General features: G+C 44.3%; 1 protein-coding gene and 1 long non-coding RNA gene across 2 annotated transcripts in view; one reads left to right on the top strand and one right to left on the bottom strand.

The window, feature by feature from the left end:
- ALKAL1 (ALK and LTK ligand 1) overlaps nt 1–17,041 on the bottom strand; it is a 44,836-nt gene extending 27,795 nt beyond the window's left edge. The window contains exon 1 of the mRNA XM_074985797.1: nt 16,515–17,041. Within this exon, the coding sequence (XP_074841898.1) occupies nt 16,515–16,878 (364 nt within the window). The 5' untranslated portion in view covers nt 16,879–17,041. The remainder of the gene's footprint in view (nt 1–16,514) is intronic.
- A 321-nt stretch (nt 17,042–17,362) lies between these two features.
- LOC142008567 (uncharacterized) overlaps nt 17,363–25,029 on the top strand; it is a 52,916-nt gene continuing 45,249 nt past the window's right edge. Inside the window, exon 1 of the long non-coding RNA XR_012644176.1 lies at nt 17,363–17,865. This is a non-coding gene — a long non-coding RNA (uncharacterized LOC142008567). The remainder of the gene's footprint in view (nt 17,866–25,029) is intronic.

Here is a 25,029-nt window from a genome sequence, read left to right as displayed (position 1 = left end):
TTTTTCCACCAAAGATTGAACTGTGACCTTTTTCTGGTCTCCTAAATTACATTATCATTACAGAAATAGCCACAGCTGTCAGCAAGCTAAACACCTTAGATCCCATGAGCACAAGAGCATTGAATTTAACAATAATAGTGAATAGAGTTGTTGCTACAATGGACTTTATTACAACATGTCCAGGGAACACAGAGGGACCACTTAAAATGACGACAAGATTATACAATGCCTGATGAATGTCCTCTGCAATTTACTAAAATCAGGATAGTAAGAGATATTTGATTTGTAATGATTTAATTTGCTTGCTTGTGGGACAAGCAGCTGGAAGCTCAAATAGATAATTACATTTCTAAGCTACCAAGTAATCCTTCTATCGGGGTTGTGGGATAGTCCCTAATGACAGGAAACCAACTGAAAACCAGCAAAAACTGATGCCCACATCAGTTTTCTAATCTTCCAGAGTTCAGTGGATGATTGACAGTAAGGCAACCGGGGGTTCAGAGCCTTGAAAAAAATTTGTGCTGTTATTATCTGAAAGGGTTTACTAATTTCATGTGAAACAGGTAAGGGTTAACAATTATATTGATTATACTGGAAGAGGTGGGGAGGTAAAAGGACCACAGGCCATTTCTCTGAAATCTTTCACCAACAAGAAAAATATTCTATGGTTTCATGGTTATTACAGTCTGGTAAGGTAGTCGAAGCCATAGATATCAAATAATTTTAAAAAAATGTAAATGTATATAAACAAACCATGTATAATACAATAAATAAAGCCATCGGAAATTATTAAAACTTATTCAACAATCTAGATATCTGTTGTAAATAATAGTTTTCAATCGCATAGCACTTCACAAGGGGCACTAGTATCATCATGACTGTTTTAAAGACGGGAAAACTGAGGCACCGAGCATCACTGTGACTTGCCCTAGATCACCCAGCAGGCCAATGGCAGAAGCATTAATAGAAACCAGGTCTTCCGAGTAGAATTCCAATACTGTATTGACTTTGACACACTGCCTTTACATTAGTTATGTTATGTCATTAACAGACCAAGAATGAGTAACTGCTTTATCAAAGCTATTCTAACAACCATCACAGCTAACTCTTTGTCTATTTTAATCCCACAGGATTTAATAGATTTGCCAATCTACTGTACTTATCTAGTGCTGCCGTATTTATCCATTGCTGCTGCCACATGCACCGTTAAGTATGCACTAATTACTAACACTTTATTTCTTTAAAGGCACCTTTCATTGAAATACCTAACGTAAGTTTATAAGGAGTGAAAGGGTGAGAAATAGGATTTAATAAAGCTGTGAGCCACATTTAGGTAGCTTTTTTTTAGCTAATTTTATTTGAAAGAGCACTGTTTTAAATTAGGCAAAGCTATCATTGACCTTGTATCACAGCAAGTCTTCAATATATATATATGTGTCACCGTAATCAGACACTTACATTTCAAACTTTCTACTCCCTCATAATAGAATATTTGCTAAAATGTAACTTAACCACCTTAGCTGAATACATAAAGAAAAGAACGAATGCTGCAATTGTTACAGCTGATTTTAATTTTGGAACAAAAACACTTTTGTGAGGAAACGGCTTTTTTTCTGAAAGGAATTTTTCGCAAAAATAGTGTTGCTATCGTTTAATTTTTATTTTTGAGAAAAGTCATTTTCACTTTCCCTATTATTTTTAAAAATACTGACAAAATTATTGAACTTAATCATTTTATCCACATTTTTCTTGTTTCATAATAGATTTTCATTTTCAAGCAGATCCAATGTTTGCATTAAACACACTTTTTCCTCTTTAGATGAGACAATTCACTTCTTGTAAGAGTAGGCACAGATTTACTGATATCAGCAGAGTTGGCTGAGTCAAACCCACTTTCACAACACTGAATTTTAGCTCATAGGCAAAATATCATATGATAGAAAAAGAATGATATTGTAAGTTTCAGTAGCTAGTTAAATGGCTGTAGTTTTCATTTCTCTGATATAGCTTTTATCAGTTCATGTATACTGTGCAAATGATCACACAATAGCAATATTTTCACTAGGACAGCCATGTTTCAACCAACTGACCTTAAACATGCCTTAAACATGAATAAAATAGCCTATGAAAAGGCCTTTGAAGCACCAACCAGTAATAACACCTCTGTCACACATAAAATCATGAGCAAGATCTCTTTGGCATTAGGGTGCCATTCTGATTCCTAATCCACTGGATCCATGTGCTTTAAGCATCTTTTTAGCTGAGCAGGCTGCAGAAGGCTCCGTTGCTTCCCAGCAACATTTCCAACCAAAGAGATTCTGTTTGTTATCCCTTCTTAGACATGGAACATTGTAGGTCAGATGCCCCTGTCCATCGAGATCAGTACTGACTCCTCAGATTTCACCGTAACTTAAACACAACTTTTCCAACCATATGGGTGCTCTGGGTTTTACAATTTAGCTCTTCACTGAACTACAGGCACAGAGATATATTTGCAAAGGACTTTAAAGACAATTACTTTTGACTTAGATAGCCCAAGAGATACACAGACCTAGACAAACAACAAATACTAATTTCCCTGCCTCTGTTTCTGAACCACTCTGAAACATTCTCAGGCGTTGGTGCAGAGTCCTCATGGGTGTCCATTGTCTCTGTAAGGCTACGTCTACACGTGCACGCTACATCAAAATAGCTTATTTCGATGTAGCGACATCGAAATAAGCTATTTTGATGAATAACGTCTACACGTCCTCCAGGGCTGGCAATGTCGACGTTCAACTTCGACGTTGGGCAGCACCACATCGAAATAGGTGCTGCGAGGGAACATCTACACGCCAAAGTAGCACACATCGAAATAAGGGTGCCGGGAACAGCTGCAGACAGGGTCACAGGGCGGACTTAACAGCAAGCCGCTCCCTTAAAGGGCCCCTCCCAGACACAGTTGCACTAAACAATACAAGATCCACAGAGCCGACAACTGGTTGCAGACCCTGTGCATGCAGCATGGATCCCCAGCTGCCGCAGCAGCAGCCAGAAGCCCTGGGCTAAGGGCTGCTGCACATGGTGACCATAGAGCCCCGCAGGGGCCGGAGAGAAAGCGTCTCTCAACCCCTCAGCTGATGGCCGCCATGGCGGACCCCACTATTTTGATGTTGCGGGACGCGGATCAGCTACATGTGCCCTACTTCGACGTTCAACTTCGAAGTAGGGCGCTATTCCCATCCCCTCATGGGGTTAGCGACTTCAAAATCTCGCCGCCTAGAGTCGATTTCAACTTCGAAATAGCGCCCAACACATGTAGCCATGACGGGTGCTATTTCAAAGTTGGCGCCGCTACTTCGAAGTAGCGTGCACGTGTAGACGCGGCCTAAGTCAGCTACCTTCCTTCTTCCTTAGAAGGTAACACAATTAAACAAAGTCTGCTACAAAAGCATAGAATAGAAATGTATGGCTGCAAAGGACCTGAAGAGGTTAGCTAGATCATTTCCCTATGCTGAGGAAAGACCATCTATACCAGCTGTGCCTCTTTCAGTCTCTTCCACTTTCTTTCCCAAAGCCCCCTGTGTGTTTCTCTGAGTCTCCTCTGAGTCACCCAGCCTCTGTCGTTTTTAAAGACTAGCATTAACATCTTGTTTTCTTTTTTTCCACAGCTGGGAATCTTCCATTCTCTGAACCCTGTCCTGTAGATAAACAGGTCCAAACTGTTTTCCCAAATATTCAGCCATCCCACTGTCCCAAGCTGTTCATCAAGATATTAGAACTAAACACACTGTACCTTACGTCTAGTCAATTTAAGGCTGACTCACTACACACTGAGGCATTCCATAAGGTATTAATTTCATAACATCACTCTGAATTCAAAAGTTGTGCGCAGATAATTTTCTGAAATCGTGACCAGCTCTAATGTAATAATAATGACTAATAAAAGTATATATTATGAAAGAAATCAGACTAACAGTTTATCACTTATTGTAATGTCTACTTTAGAAAATAAAACTCTGTTCCAGGAAGTTCTGGATCACGTGTCAGAGAGATTTTGCAAGTGGGCTAGACACAGAGGTCCATAGAAATTTTTCTAGGCTATGTCTTTACTGCAGAGTTGTTTTGGGATACCAGCTTGCTCCATGTCTATGAAGTGTGCCTGTTATTTTGAAATATTTTTTGAAATACTGAGAGTCCTATTCTGGCATCCCTGTACACCTTATTACAGGAGGAGTAAGGAATGCCTCAGAATAACAGTATTTTGACATTTGGTGTTATGCAAATTTTAGGGACCACAGTTTTAAGTCAAGATTTGAAAAATGGGGCCTAAGATTGGGTTCCTAAATCCATACCTACAGATTTAAATAAATGACCTGATTTTCATCTCATTGAAACCTGGTAGATGGGCAACACTTTTGAAGAAATCAGGTCACTTACTTAGGAACCTAGAAAAAGATTTCTAAGCCTTGTGTTTATCATCTAGGCTGACATATTCAGTGAGGCATAAAGGATTAAAATTATTAAAAATGGGCATCTAGACCTCAATAGATGGATTTGTAGACTTCGGCCTCTGTCTGTAACCTGAATGGCTGCTCACATATTTTGCGTGAGACAGAGTTTTCACTGAGTTCATGTTCCTTTCCCATTTCTTACTAGCTTCATACACCATTCCAGCAGAGAACTGTTACCCTGATTAATGGTGGTTCCCCCATCCTATGTGTAAATGCTAACAGATGTTGGGTTTGCACCTTTCAAAGGCAGCGAGGCCACTATGGGTCTGATAATGTGTTACAAATACCCATTTTTGCATTAGCTACTTCCTTATAGGTCTAGTGGTTTTGTAGCTCTGGCCCAGTGTTTTGAAATCCTGTTTTGCTCTTAGTACAGCACAGCTGACGTTTCAAATTCTTCTGGATCACAGTGTACCGGGATAGCTGCCAGGACAGGATTCCCTCTTTTCTGTACTTTCTCATGGACTTGTTATTTTCTAGACTTCAGTAAAATCTAGATGGCCCAATCAGGGTGAGGGGCCTCTGCTAGGTACCATACAACTGTATAGATCAACAGTGGGCTGGTTTCTCTGGTCTGCTAACTTCACAAATTGACTGAAAATGGCCAAAGAGGGTCAGTGGAATAACCAGTCTGTGCAGGGGAATTCACCACTGGCAGAAAGCTGGCAGATGCAGATCTGACCCCTCCTTTAATCCCTGCCCTACCCATTCCACTCAGAGAAGAGGATGAAGGGGGTGGCTCTGGGTGGAGAGGGAGTGTGGTAGAATAACATTCAGCCAGACCTAATCCATCAGTGGCATAATGACTTCAAGGGTGTAAATTAGGGCAGTTGCCCTGAAGCTGAAACTTGATCTAGATCTTCAGCTCAAATAACTGTAAAAGGTGCTGTACCAATAGCCCCCCACTCCATACATCTGGGCAGAGTTTTGATACAATGAAGAATGTGTTTCACTTCCATGTCCTGAGGAACCTACAGTCTCATTCAATGTGAAAGCTAAGTAAAGGGACACACATACAAATATTAAATTAACAGTGAACTGGAATTATGGGGTCACTCAAATTTTGATAAGCTGTCAGGGGTCACAGATTTCTACATCACCCTCTTTCATTACCTCACCATCTATTGCAGGAGTGAGCAAGATATCGCTGACAAGTGGATCCAGGCTGCATCTGGCCCATACACTATTTATAGCCCGCTGCTGGGCTAGCAGCAAGAGCCAGGATCTAAATGCCTTTTAAATAGCAGCAGGAACCCAAGGTGGCAGCCAGACAGAGCAATACCTATGGGGGCTGGAAGCTGCAATCCCAGAGTCCTTTAAATCAGTGCTATTTAAAGGACTTCTGGCCTCAACCACTACTATGCTGCCTGGCTGCCACCTGGGGTTCCCGTGGCTATTTAGAGGGCTTATGGCTCCCAACCACAAAGGTAGTAGCAGGGCCAGGAGGTACAGGATTTTAAAATAGCCACAGGAATCCCAGGTGGCAGCCAGGCAGCACCACAGCACTGGCAGCTGGGAACCCTTTCAATAGCACCGATTTAAAGTGCTCCAGGTTTGCAGCTTCCAGCCCTCACCTCTACCACACTGCCTGCAGTTCCTGAGGCTATTTAAAGCTCAGTTGTTTGTGCATCAGCCTGCTAAATCCAGGGTTGTGAGCTCAATCCATGAAGGGGCCATTAGGGATGGGGGGCAAAGAGAAAAGGGTGGGGGGAAAGGGATGGTGCTTGGTCCTGCCAAGAGGGCAGGGGACTGGACTTGACAACCTCCCAAGGTCCCTTCCAATTCCATGAGATGTGTATCTCCATATATAAGCCCCTAGCTCCTGTCCCTGCTGCTTCCCCAGCAGTGGGATACAAATTAAATGCAGGCCAGAGGCAGCCTGTGGGCTGGAACCAAATGTTAGGCAGGTTGGATCCGGCCTATGGGCTGTGTCTTGCAGGTCCCAACCTAGTTTGACCTCTTGCATACCCCTATCCACAGGACTTGCCTCTATTAAGTCATGCTTCCAGTTTAACAGCTGTGCTTGAACTAGAATATATAATTAAAAAAAAACATCCAATCTAGATATAAAAAACTTCCATTCTGGATATAAAATTTTCCTTTGATGGAAAATCCAACACAACCTTTGTTAAATAATTTCCAGGGTCAACCTAACGGATTTTTGGGCTGTGTGCACTATGGAAATTGAAAGCCCACAACCTTCATTTAAATTAGGCCTGGATGCCCCCTCATCATGATGGAGGGGTAGTTGTCCCAAACTTGAGTGGTACTGAATTCCTGTATGAGAGGGCACATCATTACCCACCCAAATCCTGTACATTGATTAATCTTGGCACAGCTGTTCCACTGGTTAACTACCTTCACTGTTAAAAAATTGCATCTTTATTTCCATTCTGAATTTGTCTCGCCCCATCTTCCTGCCACTGCATCATGTTACAACCTTCCCTGCTCCACTGGAATGCATATTATGAAATATTTGTTTCCTGTGCTGGTATTTATAGACTATGATCACATCAACAATTAACCTTCTCTTTGATAAAATGAATTGATTTAATTCTTTGAATCTTTCACTATAAGGCAAGTTTTTCAAACTTTTAATCATCCTTGTAGCTCTTTTCTGAACCTTTCAGCCTTCATGAATTGTGGACACCAGGTCACCTACTGAAGGCAATGGTGATAACATTCAAGTGGTTGTTTTGACTCCAAATACCATGTCCATCCTTCAGCTAATGGGTCAAGGTGTGACTGATACATTTAAAGCTTACTATTTGTAACTGGTGATGAGGTATCTCATATCTGCATCAGATGGAGAAGACAAACCAACAATTAAGCAGTTGTGAAAGAACTATAACATCAAGATGGCTATAGAAAATATCGCAACTGCATAGAATAAAATTACTTAAGGTATCCTGAATGCTGTCTGGAAAAAGCTATTGCTGAAATATGTTCATGATTTACATGGTTTTGGGGATGAAGTAAAAGACATTCAAATTCTATCATGCAACTGACAACTCAAGCAGGATTTACAGAGATAGACACAGATGATGTTCAAGACCTGTTACTGTCACCCAGTGAAGAATTGACTAATGAAGAATTAATTCATCTGGATGCAGAAAGGTTACCATAAAAGAAGGAGGGAGAATTAGATGAACCACAGAAAACACGACACTAAAACACCTTCAAAATTCTTCAATGAATGCAGGCAGCTACACAAATTCTTGATGACATTGAACCAAACTCAGAACAAAGTTCAGCATGCAAGAAACAAGTTCATGAAGCTGTTCAATGCTATCAGGAGTTGTATGACAGGAAAAAGAGGTCCGCAGTACAAACTTCAATTCTATCATTTTTTTCAATTCTCAACCTCATCATCTGCTCCTAGACCCTTATCATCAGCAGCTGGTCCTCAACCCTCAACCTCAAAAGCTGAAGATAAAATCCCAATTAAGGAGGTTGAAGTTACTACAGACCTGTTTCCGACGATGACGCAAGTGATCCCATGGAACTTGCATCAACACCACCTTCTTGACTACTATCTAAAGACTGACTAGTGGTAATAAATGTCATAAAATGCAATAAAGTAGCACTGCTCTTATCTTTATGATTGTATAATATTGTAACATATGTGGGGAAAATTTGGGTGATTTTTTGGTGTGTTGAGAACCAGTCAGAATTTTTTACATTGAAATGAATGGGAATTCCATTGATGATTTATGACTTTTCACCTTACAGATTTCATGGAATGAATTACATTTGTAAATTGAGGGATGCATATAGTTTTAAATTAATTTTTAAAGGTTTGGGATTATGTCTGAAATTTGGGTCAGAGTGGAGGACAATGAGGAAAAGGTTTCTGAAAGAAGTGAGTTTTCTGAAGGAATTTGTAGGCACAGAATGAAGCTATGTGATATCAGGGTTCAGTACAGAAGTAGTTGTATTAGAAATAATGTGTGGGATTCTCAAAAGTATGTAAGTGCCTCAGCAAGTGTAAATGGTATATGTTAATGGGACTTGTGCTTTCTAAATCTCATAGATGCTTCAGGTGGCGAGTGAGGAGCCAACTGTTTGCCATCTCCTCTTTTTTTACAAAAATGGCCTTGCTGGTTAGTACTTCTGAAAAGGATCAGGGACCACAAACAGAATTTGAATTTGATACAATTTCAAGGAAGGATAAGGTCATTTTGGGGTGTATTAATAGAGGTGCTGTGTGTAATACACAGGAGGCAAATATCCCCATCTACTTGGCTCTGGTACGGCGTCAGGTGGAGTACTGGATCCAACTCTGAGTGCCACACTTTAGCAAAGAGGTAGTGGACAAACCGAATAGTTGAGAGGAAAGCAAAAATAAAAAAAAAAAAGATTAAAGGTTTAGGAAATCTGTCTTAAGATAAAAGTGTAGAAAACCAGGCATGTTTGAGAAGGACCTGATAGAAATCTTTAAATATAAAAGCAGATTGTGATCAATTGTTCTCCGTGATCACTGAAGGTAGAACAAGATGCAGTGGGCTTAGTCTGCATCAAGGGAAATTTAGGTTAGATAGTGGGAAAAACCTTCCAGCTATAGGACAATTACATTTTAGAACAGGCTTCCAAGAGAAGCTGTAGGATTCTCATCCATTGAGGATTTTAAGAACTGATTGGACAAACACCTGTCAGGGATGGTCTATGTATACTTGGGCCTGTCTCTGTGCAGAGGACTGGCCTTTATGACTTTCTCAAGATCCCTTCTAGCCCTACATTTCTATGATTCTATGCGGTAATACAAAAGTAACACTGCATATAGTAGGAAAGGATGTGTCTGAAATGGCTCCTGAACTAGAGAAGGGGCCAGATAGGCTGCATCTACACTACAGAGATCTTCTGGAAGATCTTCTTTCGAAAGATCATGTCCACACACAAAAAAGAGGATTGAAAAATTGATCTGCTCTTTCAATAGAGGGCATTCACACAGCCCTACCTACTCTTCTGAAAGAATGAGCCAGGGATTGAAAAATCCGGTGCCATAAGGACTGCTATTTCACAAAAAGGGCCCATGGAGCATCTAAACATGGTTTTTTTTCCAGAGAAGCTTTTGAAAGGAGGTGCTCTTCCTTGATCTGGAAGTGGAAGAGGGCTTCCAGAAGAAGAGCCACATTGTTTCAACTTCAGATTGAAAGAGCATGTTTTATGTGTGGATGCTCTGTGTGTTCTTTCGAAAAAGGGCCTCGTTTTCCTAAAGAACTTGCTAATGTAGACACAGCCATTGAGCTCACAGAGAGCAGAGAGTGGAGACTGGGGAGAGAGAAACAGGATGTTAGATAAAGGAATTAAATGAAATAAAATAAAACCGCCTGTTCATTAGGACAAATGCTAAACACTGAATCCATTAAAAATTGTTAGTAGGCTCTTGTCTGCAAGAGTTTGTATGTGAAATGTTTATTTATTTTTCCTGAGGGCAAAATGGTAGTACAATCAAATAATAAAAAATGTCATTCTTTCTCTCCACCCAGTAGTCCTGGAACACTAAAAGAAACCTATTTCACCTCTTTTATTATTCATGTAGGGCTCAGTGCTAAACCTAGTACCAGCACAGATAATGTGTATGACTGTTAGCCTCCCTAAACTCAGGGTTGTACGCGTCATGATTTGTATTATGCCTTTTCCAGAACAGACCTTCTGCCATGGCCTGTAAAATCTAAAACTGAAGTTAGCCTTAAGAATCAATACAAGATGCAAGTTGTCATAAAAGTGTGGAGAAATTGGGCCTGAACTATAGCATCAAACAAATCAAAGTGGTATCTGAAATGCCATATATTAATTAGTAGCTCTGATATATCTGAAAGTGATTTCTGTGATGGTCTGACTGTCAATAAATAGGAAGATTTCAAATCTATCCTCAAACACTGATAACTTTTCAGACCTCCCTTTTTCTCTCAGAAAGTTCATTATTCTACAGCAGAATATTAGTCTTTGGAGCAGAGGCTGCAAGGGCTGCACAGATGGAGTAAAACTGGGCCCTTCCAGGGCTACCCCTATCTCCAGCACACCTTTGGAACCAAAACTCTTCAGGGGAAATTTACGTACATTCTGAGGGCACTGGAATCCAGGTGGGTCTACCCTCCTGTGCTTGGCTTTGGGAGGAAACTGTGTGAAGAAACCAGCTAGAGACACCAGTGGGTAGGGGCAGAAGCAGACCAGGCAGAACCCTTTGGATAGTCAAAGAATTTTGTACAGTTTTAACTGGGCTTTTTCTGCCTTGCACTGATTGGCTATTTCCTTCAACCCTTCCTCTCTTTCAGAATCTTTTCTTCTTAGATTCATTCCGCATCTGTCCTCTTAGCTTCTCCTCACCCAGCTTTGTCCCCGTCTGTACTTTCCCTTCACTTTTCTTTCAGTGTAGTTGATCCCTTCCTAAGCAAACTCACTCAGACAAAAATTAAAAATAAAAAATAAAAAGTGTGTCACTAACATAATGTTTGCTGCCATCATATTGTTCATCTAAGCCATCTGCTTGGATTTCCTACCCCTTCCCCCACCCTGTGTCTGTCTTATCTATTTCATTTGTAAGCTCTTCAAGGCTTTACTCTTTGTTTGCACAGTGCCTAATGCAGTGGAGCTCCATTCTTGGGTTGGCTCTTAGGCACTACCATAATAAACATAATATTATTAGATTCCTCTCCAGACAGAAGAAAACACAAAAAACTAGTTGAGTTACAAAGCACATGGTATGACCCTGTGCTAAATATAATCTTCCTTCTGGAGTAACTATACACGAAATACATATGAGATATTAAAAATAATAATGAACTATGAACTGACTGAAACTTGATAATCATACAAATATTACCTTCAGATTCTTCTGAAATATCCCTTCCTGATGATTTCAAGGAGAACACAATCAAAATAGCTAAACATGCTCCTGTTTGTTTAATCCATACAAATTAATTTGCTGTTTATTAGTGATACACAATTATAATGTTGGCTGCCTATCAATTTATTTCCTTCAAAACAGCAAAATTACTAATCCTTAATCATAGATTAAGTGACTGGAAGCAGCTCACAGAAGGATTTGCTCACCAACCTTCCAATAAAAAATGATTGACTCAAAAACTGTGGATGTGGAACTACTAGATTAACTAAGTAAATCAAATAAAAATATTTGATTTCTTAATTTAATAAAGAAGAATTACTTATAAAGTGGCTCCATCTGTTACATTAGCTGATCTTGAGAGGTGGGTCTGTCTGGTGCGTACGCTACCCTGGAGAATGGGAAGTTCTGATTAACTGTTATTTCTTTTATTTTCAATATCCAGAAATCTTTACTTTCACACTATAAGTAGAAAAACGTTAGTTTAGTATTAGTATCTGAAAATCTGAAAAAGAGGGTCATAGCCACAAAATCTCATGACCTAATAAATTTGTTAGTCTCTAAGGTGCTACAGGACTGGTTGTTTATTTGAGTATTGAAAATAATTGGAGAAGACATAGGCACTGCCAGGAATATCTCACATGCATCTTGACATAACATACTTTTAATTTCCTATAAGATTTATTATAATTTACAAGGTGTTCATTAGTCATCAGCTTCAGTTCTATTCTTCATTACATCATTGAAAATCTGAAGTTTTCTGTTGAATTTACACTGGTGTATACTGAGAACGGAACCTGGGTTTGTGACCTAAGTAAGATCCTGGAAAGACAGCAATTTGTATCTTTAAAAATAATGGCCTTCCATAACATAACTTAGCCATGTGAATTTAGATGACTCTTTCTTCTACAAAAAGAAAGAAGAGTGAATACCTATGGTCTGGTAATTTTCAGGACTAGTCTAGTATGTAAACTACCACAAAGCTAAGAAATATTCATGTTACACGTAACATTGAATTAGACGATAATGTAAGGACCACTTTATCTTTGTGAAAAATACAGGTTTAATTTTCTGATGAAAAAGCAGAACTGAAAACTCCCTTCCTTCAAATAATGATCTTTAGGAAGCCATGATTACACACAAGGAATAGAGAGAAAAATTCAATCATAATTCAAATCCATAAGAACTTTTCAAAACCAAAAATAGACTTCCTTATATGATGAGGTCTCAGACTTACAGTGGCTCCAATTATGGATATTGCAGTAACAAATTTAACCCTGATAGAGACAACATACTATTGAAAAAAACATCTTGCATTTTTAGTCATATTCTAGAAGAAATTTTAGCAGAAGATTTTCTTCTGTTTGCTGGATATTACTGTGTCCTATGACCTGGGCTCTGAATGGAAAGTGATGATGAAACAGACACGTTGACTGGATCTGGACATAATGGGTTCCATGCATGATATGAGATGATTAGTGTTATCTAAAATCTCTTTCTCCAACTCTATTGAATGATTCCCAGGACAAAAGGGAAAGGAAGGACACATAAAACAGGTGTTTCTGCTGCTCTAAGTATTGTACTGTGTCTGTCCCAAGGTCTTGGTACTGTTTGTTTTTGAAAGAAGAAATAAAAAGGGTACTAAAATGTTGTTTGATGCAAAATAGTTATCATGGGTTATCAGGAAAATAGTTATTTTAAAAATGAACATAAGAGCGATGCTTCAAACAAGTAGCTGTGCCTGTGTCTCAAACTGAGTGAATCAGGTTTCTGATTGAGAGACTCCTTTATCAATCCAGCCCAAGTGACACTTTGTTACCATCTGACATAAATCTGGTCATCATTCCATTGACATAAATGAAAAGAGTTGATGACCTTGATCCAATTTCAGGTAGATGTGTGGCCCCATCAAAAAACTCAGCCACTGTAGTAGTTACTAATTGATACCTTCACCACCTTGTGTGCCAGTAAATTCAAAAGCTGAGTAAGCATAAAAACTCTGGAGAAGGTCTCTCTAGATCAGGGCGAAAGCTTGTTTGAGGGCTAACCATGCTGTACCTGTTCTTTGGAAAACAAGAAGTCTGCAGTTATCAGACCTGCATTCTTCATAGCACTGCTTTCTCTAAAACTAAGTTTTTAAAACAAGAGAAATACTACTTGAACTGCACTCAAAATCATTTTTCTGTCCATCAAAAATTCTAAAAAATAGACAGATGGATAATGAAAAGTCACTATTACATGTGATATGATAAACACTTCTATAATCCTATACATTTTAAACGTCAGTTCAAAGAAACTTTCTCTACACTAGGCACCACATAATTACATCTTCCTTTAAAGTATTTGATATCACTGTTAGTGACAGCACAAAGGATTAGATGGTTCACTAGTGTGTTCTGCCTTGTCATTAACTATGTTCCCTGCTATCACCCTTCTCGTCAGCACATGAATCTGTGAGGATAGTTTCTGAATGTGTTTTCCAATAGGCTTTTTCATACTTACCAAGGTTAGTTTGTCTGCTCTCAACTCTGGGAGGTTTAAACTTCTTTTGTATCTATTGTACTTAAAGAAAAATAGCACTCTCTAACCTAAGGATTTCCATTACCAGGTAGGGGAATGAGATTGTCCCTGTCCTTCTACCATCCAATTACGAGAATAAATTATTTATGGTGGAATTTGCTCAAACATCCTGCATGCTGCCTTGAAAGGGGGCTAATGACAAATCAGACATATTTATAGTTTCTGACCTGTAATTCAAGCCAGGGTAGTGATAGATCAGGCTTCATGAGTTTCTCTCTTTTTAGTAAACTGGTGTTCTAGACACTGAGGCTCCATCTACTCTAGAGGGTTATGTTGAAAAAAATGGCATTTTGTTGACAAAACCTAGGAAGTGTCAACAGTAAATCAACAGAACACAGCATTTTTGTAGACAGCTGTATCCCACTCCCCATGGCTAGTCTACACTAGAGGGTTTTGTTGACAAAACCCACAGAGCGTCCACACAAAATGCATTCTGTCAACTTAATGTCCACAGGACTTGGCACTTCTGTTGTCAGCCATCTGCCTCTCCACCACAAGGCAAAGCACCTTTCTCCACAGAATCTGTTGACAAAAAAAAGCCGTGTGGATGCTCTGGAGGCCTCTGTCAACAGACAGGGCTTCGGGGTTACCAGGCAGCCCTGTTTGCTGTGGTTCTGGTCAGCTGTTCTGTTGAGAGAGTGGCCGGGCAGTCCGGGCACTCTCTATCAATAAAGTGTACCAACAGAGCAATCTGCTTTCCTGTATGACTGCAACCTGACACAGAAATTTTGTCAGAAGATCTATCCTGACAGTAACTTCTGTCCAGAGATTGTTGTAGGATAGACATAGCTCATGAGGCATAACACCTATGTCAACAGAAAGCCAGCCTGGATGTTCCAGGAGGGCCCTGTGTCAACAGACAGGGCTTCTGGGGCACCAGGCAGCACTGTGTGCTCTGCTTCTATTTTGCAATAGCATGGTGGGGCAGTCCTGCTGCTCTCAGTCTACAGAGCAGATGGCTCTTGCGATCAGCTTGATGGTTTTACTGCAATCTGTTGACAGAAGTTTTTTTGGAAGACATCCTCTGACAAAAACTTCTCTTGACAGATCCCTCTTGGCTAGACATAGCCTGGAAGTATCCACAGGTTCTTTAAAGTTATTCTCCTTCCTGGGACTGCATTCAATACTTGCATCTTCCCGGCCTTTTGCAAGGGAGAAGTCAAGAACGGGTGTAAAAGAGGTGTAAGTACAATACTGAACGGTCAGACTTTATTTCTGTCTTTTCTTTTTTCTTAGAGTTATCAGAGGAAATAGTAGTGATGGGAAATGGCAGTGGGTTACAACCAGGATATACAGCAGTCATGCTTTAATCTCCTTTTTGCATATATTACAATGTAAGACCTTTCATGCAGAACTACTTATGGTAGCATCCTGGACAAAAGACTCTGTGGTACACATCTCTATTAAAGATTTCTGCTAATTAGTAATCATTGTGCCTCCCTCCGTTGGCCTCCTGGCTGGATATCTTATTATCTCAGTAACATCTTAGTACCGGGTCTGCCCTGCGCACAATTGCTGGGTCACGATTTATTTTTATGTTCAAACCAACCATTCACCCTCTGCCACAGCCCATTGCTGAATTGGCACCGAGGTTTTCCCCCTCCTCGGAGCTTCTGCGCACACAAAAGGAAAACAAAGGACCCTCCCCCCCAGGCAGACTCAGGCAAGCAGCTAACGTGTCATTAAGGGACGGACCCCACGGCTATGTCAGTTTCAATAGCCCCGAAGACATCTTGAATGCATAAAGCCTCAGCTACGTGTAACGTGAGTTATTTTCTCCGGGCCTCATTCCTGGAAGGAGGGAACTGCCCGCTCTAGTCTGGGCGGGAAACCTCCGTGCTGCCCCGGGGCCAGGCCGTGCAAAGGTGCCCAGCCCAGGGCGCGCTGTGGAACACCGACTCCGGCCGGTCCTTCTTTCCAAGCACCCGGCTGGCGCCTCACCCCGCTTCCCCCTCAGGGGAAGGCGCGCGGGAGCCGGGAAGCCCGGCGTGACTTTACCCTTCCCTCTCTCCCCGCCCGGCCCGGAGAACCGGCGGCTCCCGAGCGGCGCTGCTAGTTGTTGGCGACGCCCGGGGCAGGCAGGAGCCCGGCGGGGGCAGCGGGCAGAAGCTAGCGGGGCTCTGGGCGCCGAGGCTCCCCTGGGGCAAACAGCGGCGGAGCGGCCCCGCTTCTGCGCCGCGCCGGGGCGCTCTCTGCCCGCTGCCCTCGGCCGGCCGGCAGAAGCTCCGGCTCTCAGCCCCGCTTCGGGGGCGCTTTGGGGACGCGGTGGGGAAAGTGCAGCGGCTCAGCCCCGCCGGCCTCCCGCGCCCTCGGAGCGCCGCTTTGCGCCCCTCCCCCACCCCCCCGGGTCCCGGCGCGCCAGGGGGAAGGGGATCGCCCGCTCCCTGCGCCTGCACGTCTGCCGGGGGCAGCGGGGAGAGGGGACACGTGGCTCCCCCTGGCCGCCCCCGGGGCGCTGGGGGAGGCTCCCTGGGCCTGAGCAGCCGCGCGGCAGCCGCGGCCAAGTGTCCCGTCCCTGGCTGGGGAGGCGAGCGCGGGCTTGAGCCCACCCCGTGGGGATATGGGGCAGGAGTGGGGCGGGCAGCGCCTCTTACCTACGTTCCTGGAGCTGGGGGGCAGCCGCGGCCCCTGCCCCGACGCCCGCTCCCTGGGCGCGGAGGAGGAAGAGGAGGCGGAGGCGGAGGCGCCGCGGGGCTCGTGGTCCGCCGCCCCGGAGTAGCTGCCGCTGTAGCGCCGGACCATCACCCTGTCCCCCCGCGGCGGGGGCCGGTGCGGCGGGTGGCTCCGGCTGTCGCCGAGAGTTTGGAAGAGGAGATAGAGCAGCGTCCGCCTGTCCCCCGCGGGCGCCTCAAGCTCGCGGCGGCCGCCGCCGGCCCGGACCCCCGGCGGCGCGGGGGCCGCGGCGAGCAGCAGGAGGAAGAGGGCGGGCAGCGCCGGGCATCGCTTCGCCCCTCGCATGGCGGGCGCCTGGCACAGGGGAGAGCAGCGCACGGTTAGCCCCGGGCCGCGCCCGCGCCCAGCGCCCTCCGCATGCTGGGGCCGGCTCCCCCCCGGGCCGAGCGCGCCGGCTGCCGGGGCCGGGCTGGCGCAGCGCAGCGCAGCGGGGCGGGGTGGGCGCAGGGGCGCGGAGCTCCGCACGCCGTCTCCTCTCCCACGCCTACATCCGAGTGCGCCGGGGGCCTGGCCGGTGCCAGCCCCGCCGCGCTGGGCGGGGGTGGGGGGGGGGTGGAGCGGGGAGGGCTCTGCCCAGCGCCTGGCCCCGCTCCGCTAGCCCGGCTCCCCGCAGGACACATTTATAGCCGCGGATTAGGCGCAGGGAATTAGCCGCGCGGCGCAGAGCCCAGCCCGTGGTTTGCCCGGGGGCTTGGCCGGGCTTTCCCCTCCCCGGGCCGGGCCGGGCCGCGGGCTCCCACCCCGTCGCGGGGTTTTTCCCGGGCCAGGAGGAAGAAACCTTCCCAGGACTCCGACCCCTGCAGCCCGGCCGACACCCCGCCTCTCCCGCGGCGTCCACGCGCGACCCCCCCCCCCCGCACTTTGCCCCGTGCCGGGGATCCGTCAGCTCTTGGGCTCCCCCGGGCACCGTCCCGCAGCGAACGCCCCCCCCGGGGAGCAACGGGCCGGAGCCGCGGGCAAGGGAAGGGGGCAGCTCCATAGGACTGCATTGGAGAGTCCAGCCCTGCATTATGCCCGCCTCGATGGACTGAGAGCCCACCGCCGCCTTCCTGCACCCACGCGAGCTCAGCGCCGCGCGTGCACGCTCCGACCCAGCCGCGGCACGCGAGGAACTCGCAATCGGGGTGGAGGTCAGCCTGGATCAGAGACACCCCCGAAAAGCGGGGTCACTAACAACAACCGCGACGAGCTGGAGCGCCTGGCGAAGAACTCCGCGCGTGGACGGCAGCTCGTGGGTCTGCACGCAGCGAGCAACGAGGGTTACGAGAGGGGGTGAGTCGGTCATTTACAGCCCGGTCTCTGGGGCCCCCGGAAAGCCCTGGCCGCCAGCGCGCTGCCCCGCCACCGGGGTGGGGTTTGCACCCCTGCCCCCGGCGGCGATCGCAGCCGGCTCGCTGCGGGAACGAAGCGCAGGTGGGTGGCCAGAGCCGTTCGTTCACTGATGCGGCGACCTGGGGGCAATAAGGACCAAAGAGCGCTCTGAAGGCTCCGCCACCCCATTTCAGATCCCGCCTGGAGAGAGAACCGCGGCAGCACGCGCAAAAACGTCTCTCTCTTTAACCAGAGGGAGCGCTTACCTTGCGGGAGAGTCCGATTTCTTCCCTAAGTTTCCTAAGTTGCTCAGAGACTTCTCTTCCTCTGCCGCTCGGCGCAGATTTACTCCTCTGTTCGGGAGTGAAAGGGAAGCGCTCGGGGCTCCACTCCAGCAGCAGCGCCTTGAGGAGCCATTCACCTGTCTTATATAGTTCACTGTCGGCATAGTCTTTCGAGTGCTATCGACTTTAGGTGGGTGGCACTCAATGAAGACATCTTTGGTAATCATTCTTCGGCTCACTGAAGGTGTTTCTGACAAACTTCCTCTCTCCCCTTAATCCCCCAGCGGCCAGTAGTTGAAAGCCATCAATCGAGGGGGCTCAGATCTATTTGTGAAATTAGATTTCCCTCTAGATGAGGAAATGCTTGTGAATAAAGCTACACCACCCACAAAAGAATACTTTGGAACCTAGTGGAATTCCTTTATACAGCTATGAATACCTAAGATGAAACTAAAGCTAGTTTCTCACACATAATGAAGGGAGAAAATAAGACATCAGAAAAGGACAGTGTGCATAACCTGTGGACATTCAGAGTTGTCCTGATTTAAAGTGGCTCTATTTTGAGAACAGGGAGGGAGAAAATTTCGACTGAAGGGGTAAAGCACCTGAAAAGTTAATACTTTTCTCTAAAAGTAATTTCAGAACATGGGAGATGAAAAATAAAATGGCAAAATAGCTACCAGTTCCTCAGCAAAATCATCAATTCCCACAGGTATGTACATTTGCCTGGAAGATTCATAAAGGTGGAAAGGAATCCCTGAACTAATTGAAAATTGGACCTCTGCATTGAGAAAACAGTCAAATATTTCTATACACAGAAGGTATTGTAGTAAAATGAAAAGCGGTCCATTTAAAAAAACAGGAGGAAACACTCATTCACACAGCACAGAATTAGCTCAGGGAACCCTTTGTCACAAGTCACCTTTGATATCAACGTTTAGCAGAAATTTTAAAAGGATTGGCCATCTATATGGAGTACCCAAAGTTGTAAGAAAAAGTTTAAAAAAAAAAAAGCAAAAGTTTTGGAGAAGATGTTAATCTTCATCTACATCTTCATCTCTTCATCTACAAGAGAAATTTTAATAGGGGAAAAACAACTCCTTTGGTCAGGTAATCCCATAAGTACTTATCTCTTAATCGTTTGTACTATTCTTAGGAGTATTTGGGACCCACAGAATGTTGCACGACAATGGAGTAATTTGATATCGCAGTCACCATGACCCTAAAGTAATCTTCCCAAACTCAGGTCTCAAAACCATAGTGAGGAGTTGTCATTTTCTATGCTTCTCTATTCAGTTCTACACATCTTGATCTGTAGAATCTGGGGGCATCCTGATCTGGACTCTTGAGGATCCCTTGAGCAAAAAGTGCTATTTCTGCCATCCAAATTCTGTGGTGGTTCTGAGAAGTGGATGTCTGCTAGGAACTACTATAAAGCCAGCAAATTCAATTGTAGGTTGTTGTAACTATTCCTTGACATGTTTGGTCAAGTTATTCCCTGAAAAGTTCTATGTCACTCTTCCATTGTATTTCACTGCCATCATGGAATACTTTGTGACCCATCCAACTTCTTCCGTTATTTCTGCAGTCAGTTCTTTCCCACTTTCCAATCACTTCCACTCTCTCTCTTTTGGGATAACGTCACATAGTCTAAGAACCCCCAACACATAGGGACTCTCACAGTCTGCTTCCTCTGTGAATTATTTGTGAGAGCCAGAAGAGACCAGAACCTGTCTGCTGGCAGGTAGGCTCTTGCTGCTCTGGAGATGACTAAAGGCCCTATTAATTACAACATGAGTGGTATGAGAGACAATTTACCGTAGCTCACTGAGAAAAGACACAAGTTGAGGTTGTCTCAAGCCCCTGTAGGGACCTGCTGCTGATCAACCATTCATCCAAACGTGGGTAAATGTGGATTCCCTGATTCCATTATTGTGTTACCTCTGCTTCAAGATATTATTGGAGCTATGAAGAATCTGAATGGCAAAATCCTGTATTAATCCTCTATAAATCTTAGATACTTCTTGTGGCCTAGGCAGATTGTAATGTGGAAGTATACAGCATGCAGATCAAGAGCTGAAAACCAACCTTGAGCTTGGAGATACCCTGAACAGGGCCATGGTAGCGTACCTTGTTGGTTGGACTAATGTGAGCTTTGAAAATCAGTGGCAGCAAGGTCCTACAGAACTCTGTGTATCTTTTGGTGTTGCTGGTTGCAGACCTTAGAGGAAAAGGTTGTTTGTTGGTGGGGAGAACATATTCTCCATTAGACTGTGCCCATGTGTAAAGTCCAGGAAGTATAAGAGTCAGTTCTGCTATTCATAGATGTTTTCAGCCCTGCATTGTCCAGGGTTGATACAAAGAGGAACACCATCAGAGTCTGCTGGATTAACATCTTGTAGAGGTTGTAGCATTTCTCTCCAGAGGCTTTCGTGGGACTGTCCTCAGGAGAAGACACCGAGATCCTCTTTGAACTTGTGCCTTGATGCTTGGAGCACTCCTTCTGGTACTCTACTTCTTCTGGTGTTGTAAGCATCAATGTTTAAGTTGACTTTACTGCCACCACCAGTATCTTTCCTCAGGGTTGTCTTCTCAATCGTGGTCTTAGATGTCACCTGCCTGCTTAATAGTAGGTTTGAGGATGCTGGCCTGTCCACCACTGTGATTCTGGAGCATGTTTCCATGAGATCTGAGGAGCTCTGATTGGATTTTTCCAGGGGGAGGAGTTTCAGTCTCTTTTTGAGACTTGAGAGTCTCCTACTGAGATTTGCGAGTGTTTCTGAAGATGAATACAAATACCAAGAATCTGCTCAGAACATGATTGCCACTGGATAAAAGAGAACTCTACTCTGCCTGCCTTTCAGAAGTAGTGGAATTAGTGGGTCACACAATGGTCAGGACTGGAAGACTGTAGTTTGGAGTCTGCCATTCTGAAAAGCCCTGGGATGGGTGGATGGTGGTGTCTAGCTAGCAAAGTTTGGTTCAGATGGAACCAGATCATGGTGAAAGAGACAGGGCTTAGAAATGGTTCTGAAGATTAGCCTGAGCAAAGAACAAGTGGATTAGCTAGTCACCAGTTTCTGTCTCATGGCCATGGGTGGTAAGAGGAAAGAGAGAAAAGGTTGTGGCCATGCCACCTTTTGTCCCTTGTACAGGAGCATGTGGAGCCACAGGGCCTATATAGAGTATTAACTAACCCCCTCTGAATCCCTCCCCTCCCCCCACCCATCCCTTGCCCAGCCTCACACAGGAGCCACATGCTCACCTGACAGAAACATGAAGACTAACATAACTGGCTGTGGCCAAAAGGACTGAAATGATCTTTGGAAGCATTAACTCTGAAAGGCTGTGTCTGCACTAGCAAGTTCTTTTGAAAGGTTTTTTGAAAGAAGGAAGCTCTTTCAAAAGATCCTGTTGAGTGTCTACACACAAAAAACGTTCTTTCAAAAGTTAATCGAAAGAATGTGGTGCTCCTTTTGAAACTGCTCTTCATTTCCCATTTCAGGAAGAGTGCCCCCTTTCAAGAGGTTCTTTCAAAAGAAAATGCACATAGACACTCTGCAGGCCCTTTTTTCAAAAGAGCAGTCCTCTTGGGGCCTGATTTTTTGATTCCTGACCCATTCTTTGAAAAGAGCAGGGGGGGAGCTGTGTGGACGCTCTCTATCAAAAGAGCAGATTGATCTTTTGATCCACTTTATTGTGTGTGGACACACTCTTTCAAAAGCAGTTCTTTCAAAAGAGGTCATCCGGAAGCGCTTCTTTCGACAGATCTCTGTAGCGTAGATGTAGCCTATAAGTCAAAGGTTATATACAAAGGTCATAATCCCTCTTCATTTGGCACTGATGTGACGACTACTGGAATACTGTGTCCAATTCTGATGTCCACAGAAGTTAAATAATTTGAAGGGAGGTCAGAGAAGACCACTCAAGAAAGATTAAAGGACCATATAACATGTCATAGTGAAAGTTAAAGAGCTCAATCTATTTAGTTTATCAAAGAGAAGGTTAAGAGGTGACCTCTCACTAAGTATCTAGATGGGGAACAGAAATTTAATATTAGAGCATTCTTCAGTCTAGCAACCAAAGTATAACCAAAGCCAGTGGCTGATATTTAAGCTAGAAAAATGTAGACTAGAAATACAAATCAAAATTTTAACTGGGAGGATAATTCACTCGATCACTGGAAATGTATAAATCAAGATTGGATTTTTTTTTCTTAAAGGTGTCATTCAGCTCGAACAGGAATTAAACTGGGTCAGTTCTATGACTTGTGTTAAACTAGAAGTCACCCTAGATGATCACAATGGTCCTTTTTGGTTTTATAATCCATGACACTATGAAATGAGGGTTTCTCGTTATCCACATAAGTTTTCAAACCCTTTTCAGAATCACCTAAGATCTTAGCTCCATGTCTATTTCATTTTGAAGAGTTTCATGGGCAGATTATGCATTACTAGATTTACCTGATGTTGCTTGGGTCCTTCATGGCAGGAAACTAGGGCGCGTAGGTTCAGGAGTCAGGCCACAGGGCAGGGGGATCAGGAGAGAAGGGTGCAGGATTCAGGGGAAGGGGTCTGGGACATCAGGTGGGGGGCTTGCAAAGGCTGCCCATGGTAGTATGAGACTGCTGCAACTGTGTCTCCTCCTCAGAGTGAGGGACAGGGCTTTACTGCCTTGGCAGTTCCTCCTCTGGAGAGGGAGGCTGCCCCATCCTCCCAACTGGTAGCTTTCATCAGGTGTGGTTGGGCTGTCCACCTGCTCCCCCAGCTGGCAGGTGTGCCTGTCTGCTCCTCCAATGGCTTCTTGTCTGGGCTGTCTGGCTCTCGGAGCCAGCAGATGGGCAACTCTTGGGGAGGGGCAGGTCTGGGCTGCCCCATCCACTGACAATTCCTCAAGGTAGGAAGGGGCAGGGGTGCTGGGGCAAGGCTGCTGGCCAGTGGGGCTCCCCCCCACATCTGGTACTGCAGCCAAAGGCTGCTGGGGAGGCAACAGGGTTTGGGGACAGGAGTGCTACTTACCTGTGCCACTAGGTGGCAGTATAGAGCGCTTCTGGCCATTCTCTTCCTAGCATGGCTGCCCCCTACAGTCATGCTTCAGTATAACTGTCTGGAGCATAACTGTCCCTCCTGTCAGACCCTTCCTTTTCCATGTTATGGAAAACAATCAAACTCCAGGCTTATCCCATTGCCCTGGCACTACCAAACACTGACCTTGCTTTAAGTTAGAGGCTGTGCACCAAATGTGGTGATTCTATCGCTTACCATTTAGGAGGAGTTCTTGAGCAAACAGAGCCACAGCTGGATAGACAGACAGCTGCACAAACTCCCTCACATAGATACAGATTTAGCTGTAAGTTTTTCTTCCCAATTTTAATTTCCTTTTTAATTCAATATCAATTATTTTCCTCTGGTCAAGTTATATGAGATTGGATCCATGGACACTGATTCCTTCCCCCACCCATGCCCGCCATGCATCCAGCCAGCCACACAGAAATAGCTAATCCCTTATATTTCCCCTTAATTTAAAAACAAACACACACTACGGTTGCAAGATCAAACCCTAGGAAATTCCAAAGAGGTAAGGCTTCAATGTTGTACATCATTTATTTTGATGACAGACAGCAATATTTTAAGATGTAGATTTATCACGAGAAAATGCTGGCTATAGAACCCTAGAATACTACAACTGAAAGGAACCTTAAGGGATCATCAAGATCAGACTCTGCAACTATGGCAGGGCCAAGCATTGTCTAGACCATTCTTGATGAGGGGTTGTTTAACCTGCTCTGAAAAATCTCCAATGAGGTAATTTATTCCAGTGCTTAGCCTCCCTGACAGTAAAAAGCTTCTTCCTAATGTCCAGCCTAATCCTCCCTTGCTGCAATTTAAACCCATTGTTTCTTGTCCTATCATCAGAGGTTAAGGAGAATAATTTTTCACCCTCCTCCTTGTAACAACATTTGAGGTACTTGAAAGCTATAATCTTGTCCCCACTTAGTCTTCTGTTTCCAGGCTCAACAAATGCAATTATTTCAATCTTCCCTCCTAGGTCATGTTTTCTAGATCTTTAATCATTTATGTTGCCCTTCTCTGGACCTTCTCCAATTTGTCCTGAAATGTGGCACCCCAAACTGGACACAATACTACAGCTGAGACTTAATCAGTACAGAGCAGAGAGGAATTACTTCGTATGTCTTGCCTACAATGTTCCTATTAATACATCCCAGAAGACTGGTTATTCCTTTATTTTTTCAACAGTATCACACAGTTGACTCATATTTAGCTTGTGGTCCTCTATGACCCCTAGATCATTCCGCAGTGTTACTTTCTAGGCAGTCATTTCCCATGTGTGAAACCGATTGTGCATTCCTAAGCAGAGTACTTTGCATTTCTGCTCATTGAATTGCATCCTGTTTATCTCAGACCATTCCTGCAGTTTGTCCAGATAATTTTGAATTTATAATCCTATCCTGAGTAATGTTTTTAGAAAAAAAAATCCAATCTTAGTATATAGATTTCCAGTGATGAAGAAACCACAACAGATTTGGTAAGTTGTTCCTGTGGTTACGTTCAATCTATCAGTCTGAACAGTCATATCATGCTCTGCTAGCCTACTTCTACACGACACCCTAGCACAAATGGTGTCTCTTATTTTGAGTTTATTTTGAAATAGGCTATTTTGGCATTTGGCACTGTCTAAAAAGCACCAACTGCCAGAATAATGCACTATTTTGAAGCGTGCCTTACTTCTCCTGCAACAAGGAGTACAGGAATACCAAAATAATGTGCCAGTTATTTTGAAAAACATTTTGAAATACCAGCCGTGTTACAAAGATGAGGAG

Source organism: Carettochelys insculpta, chromosome 2, assembly GCF_033958435.1.
Source record: "Carettochelys insculpta isolate YL-2023 chromosome 2, ASM3395843v1, whole genome shotgun sequence".
NCBI classification, from domain to species: domain Eukaryota; kingdom Metazoa; phylum Chordata; order Testudines; family Carettochelyidae; genus Carettochelys; species Carettochelys insculpta.
Note: the sequence above shows the minus strand (reverse complement) of the source record. Positions and strands in the feature narration are given on the sequence as shown.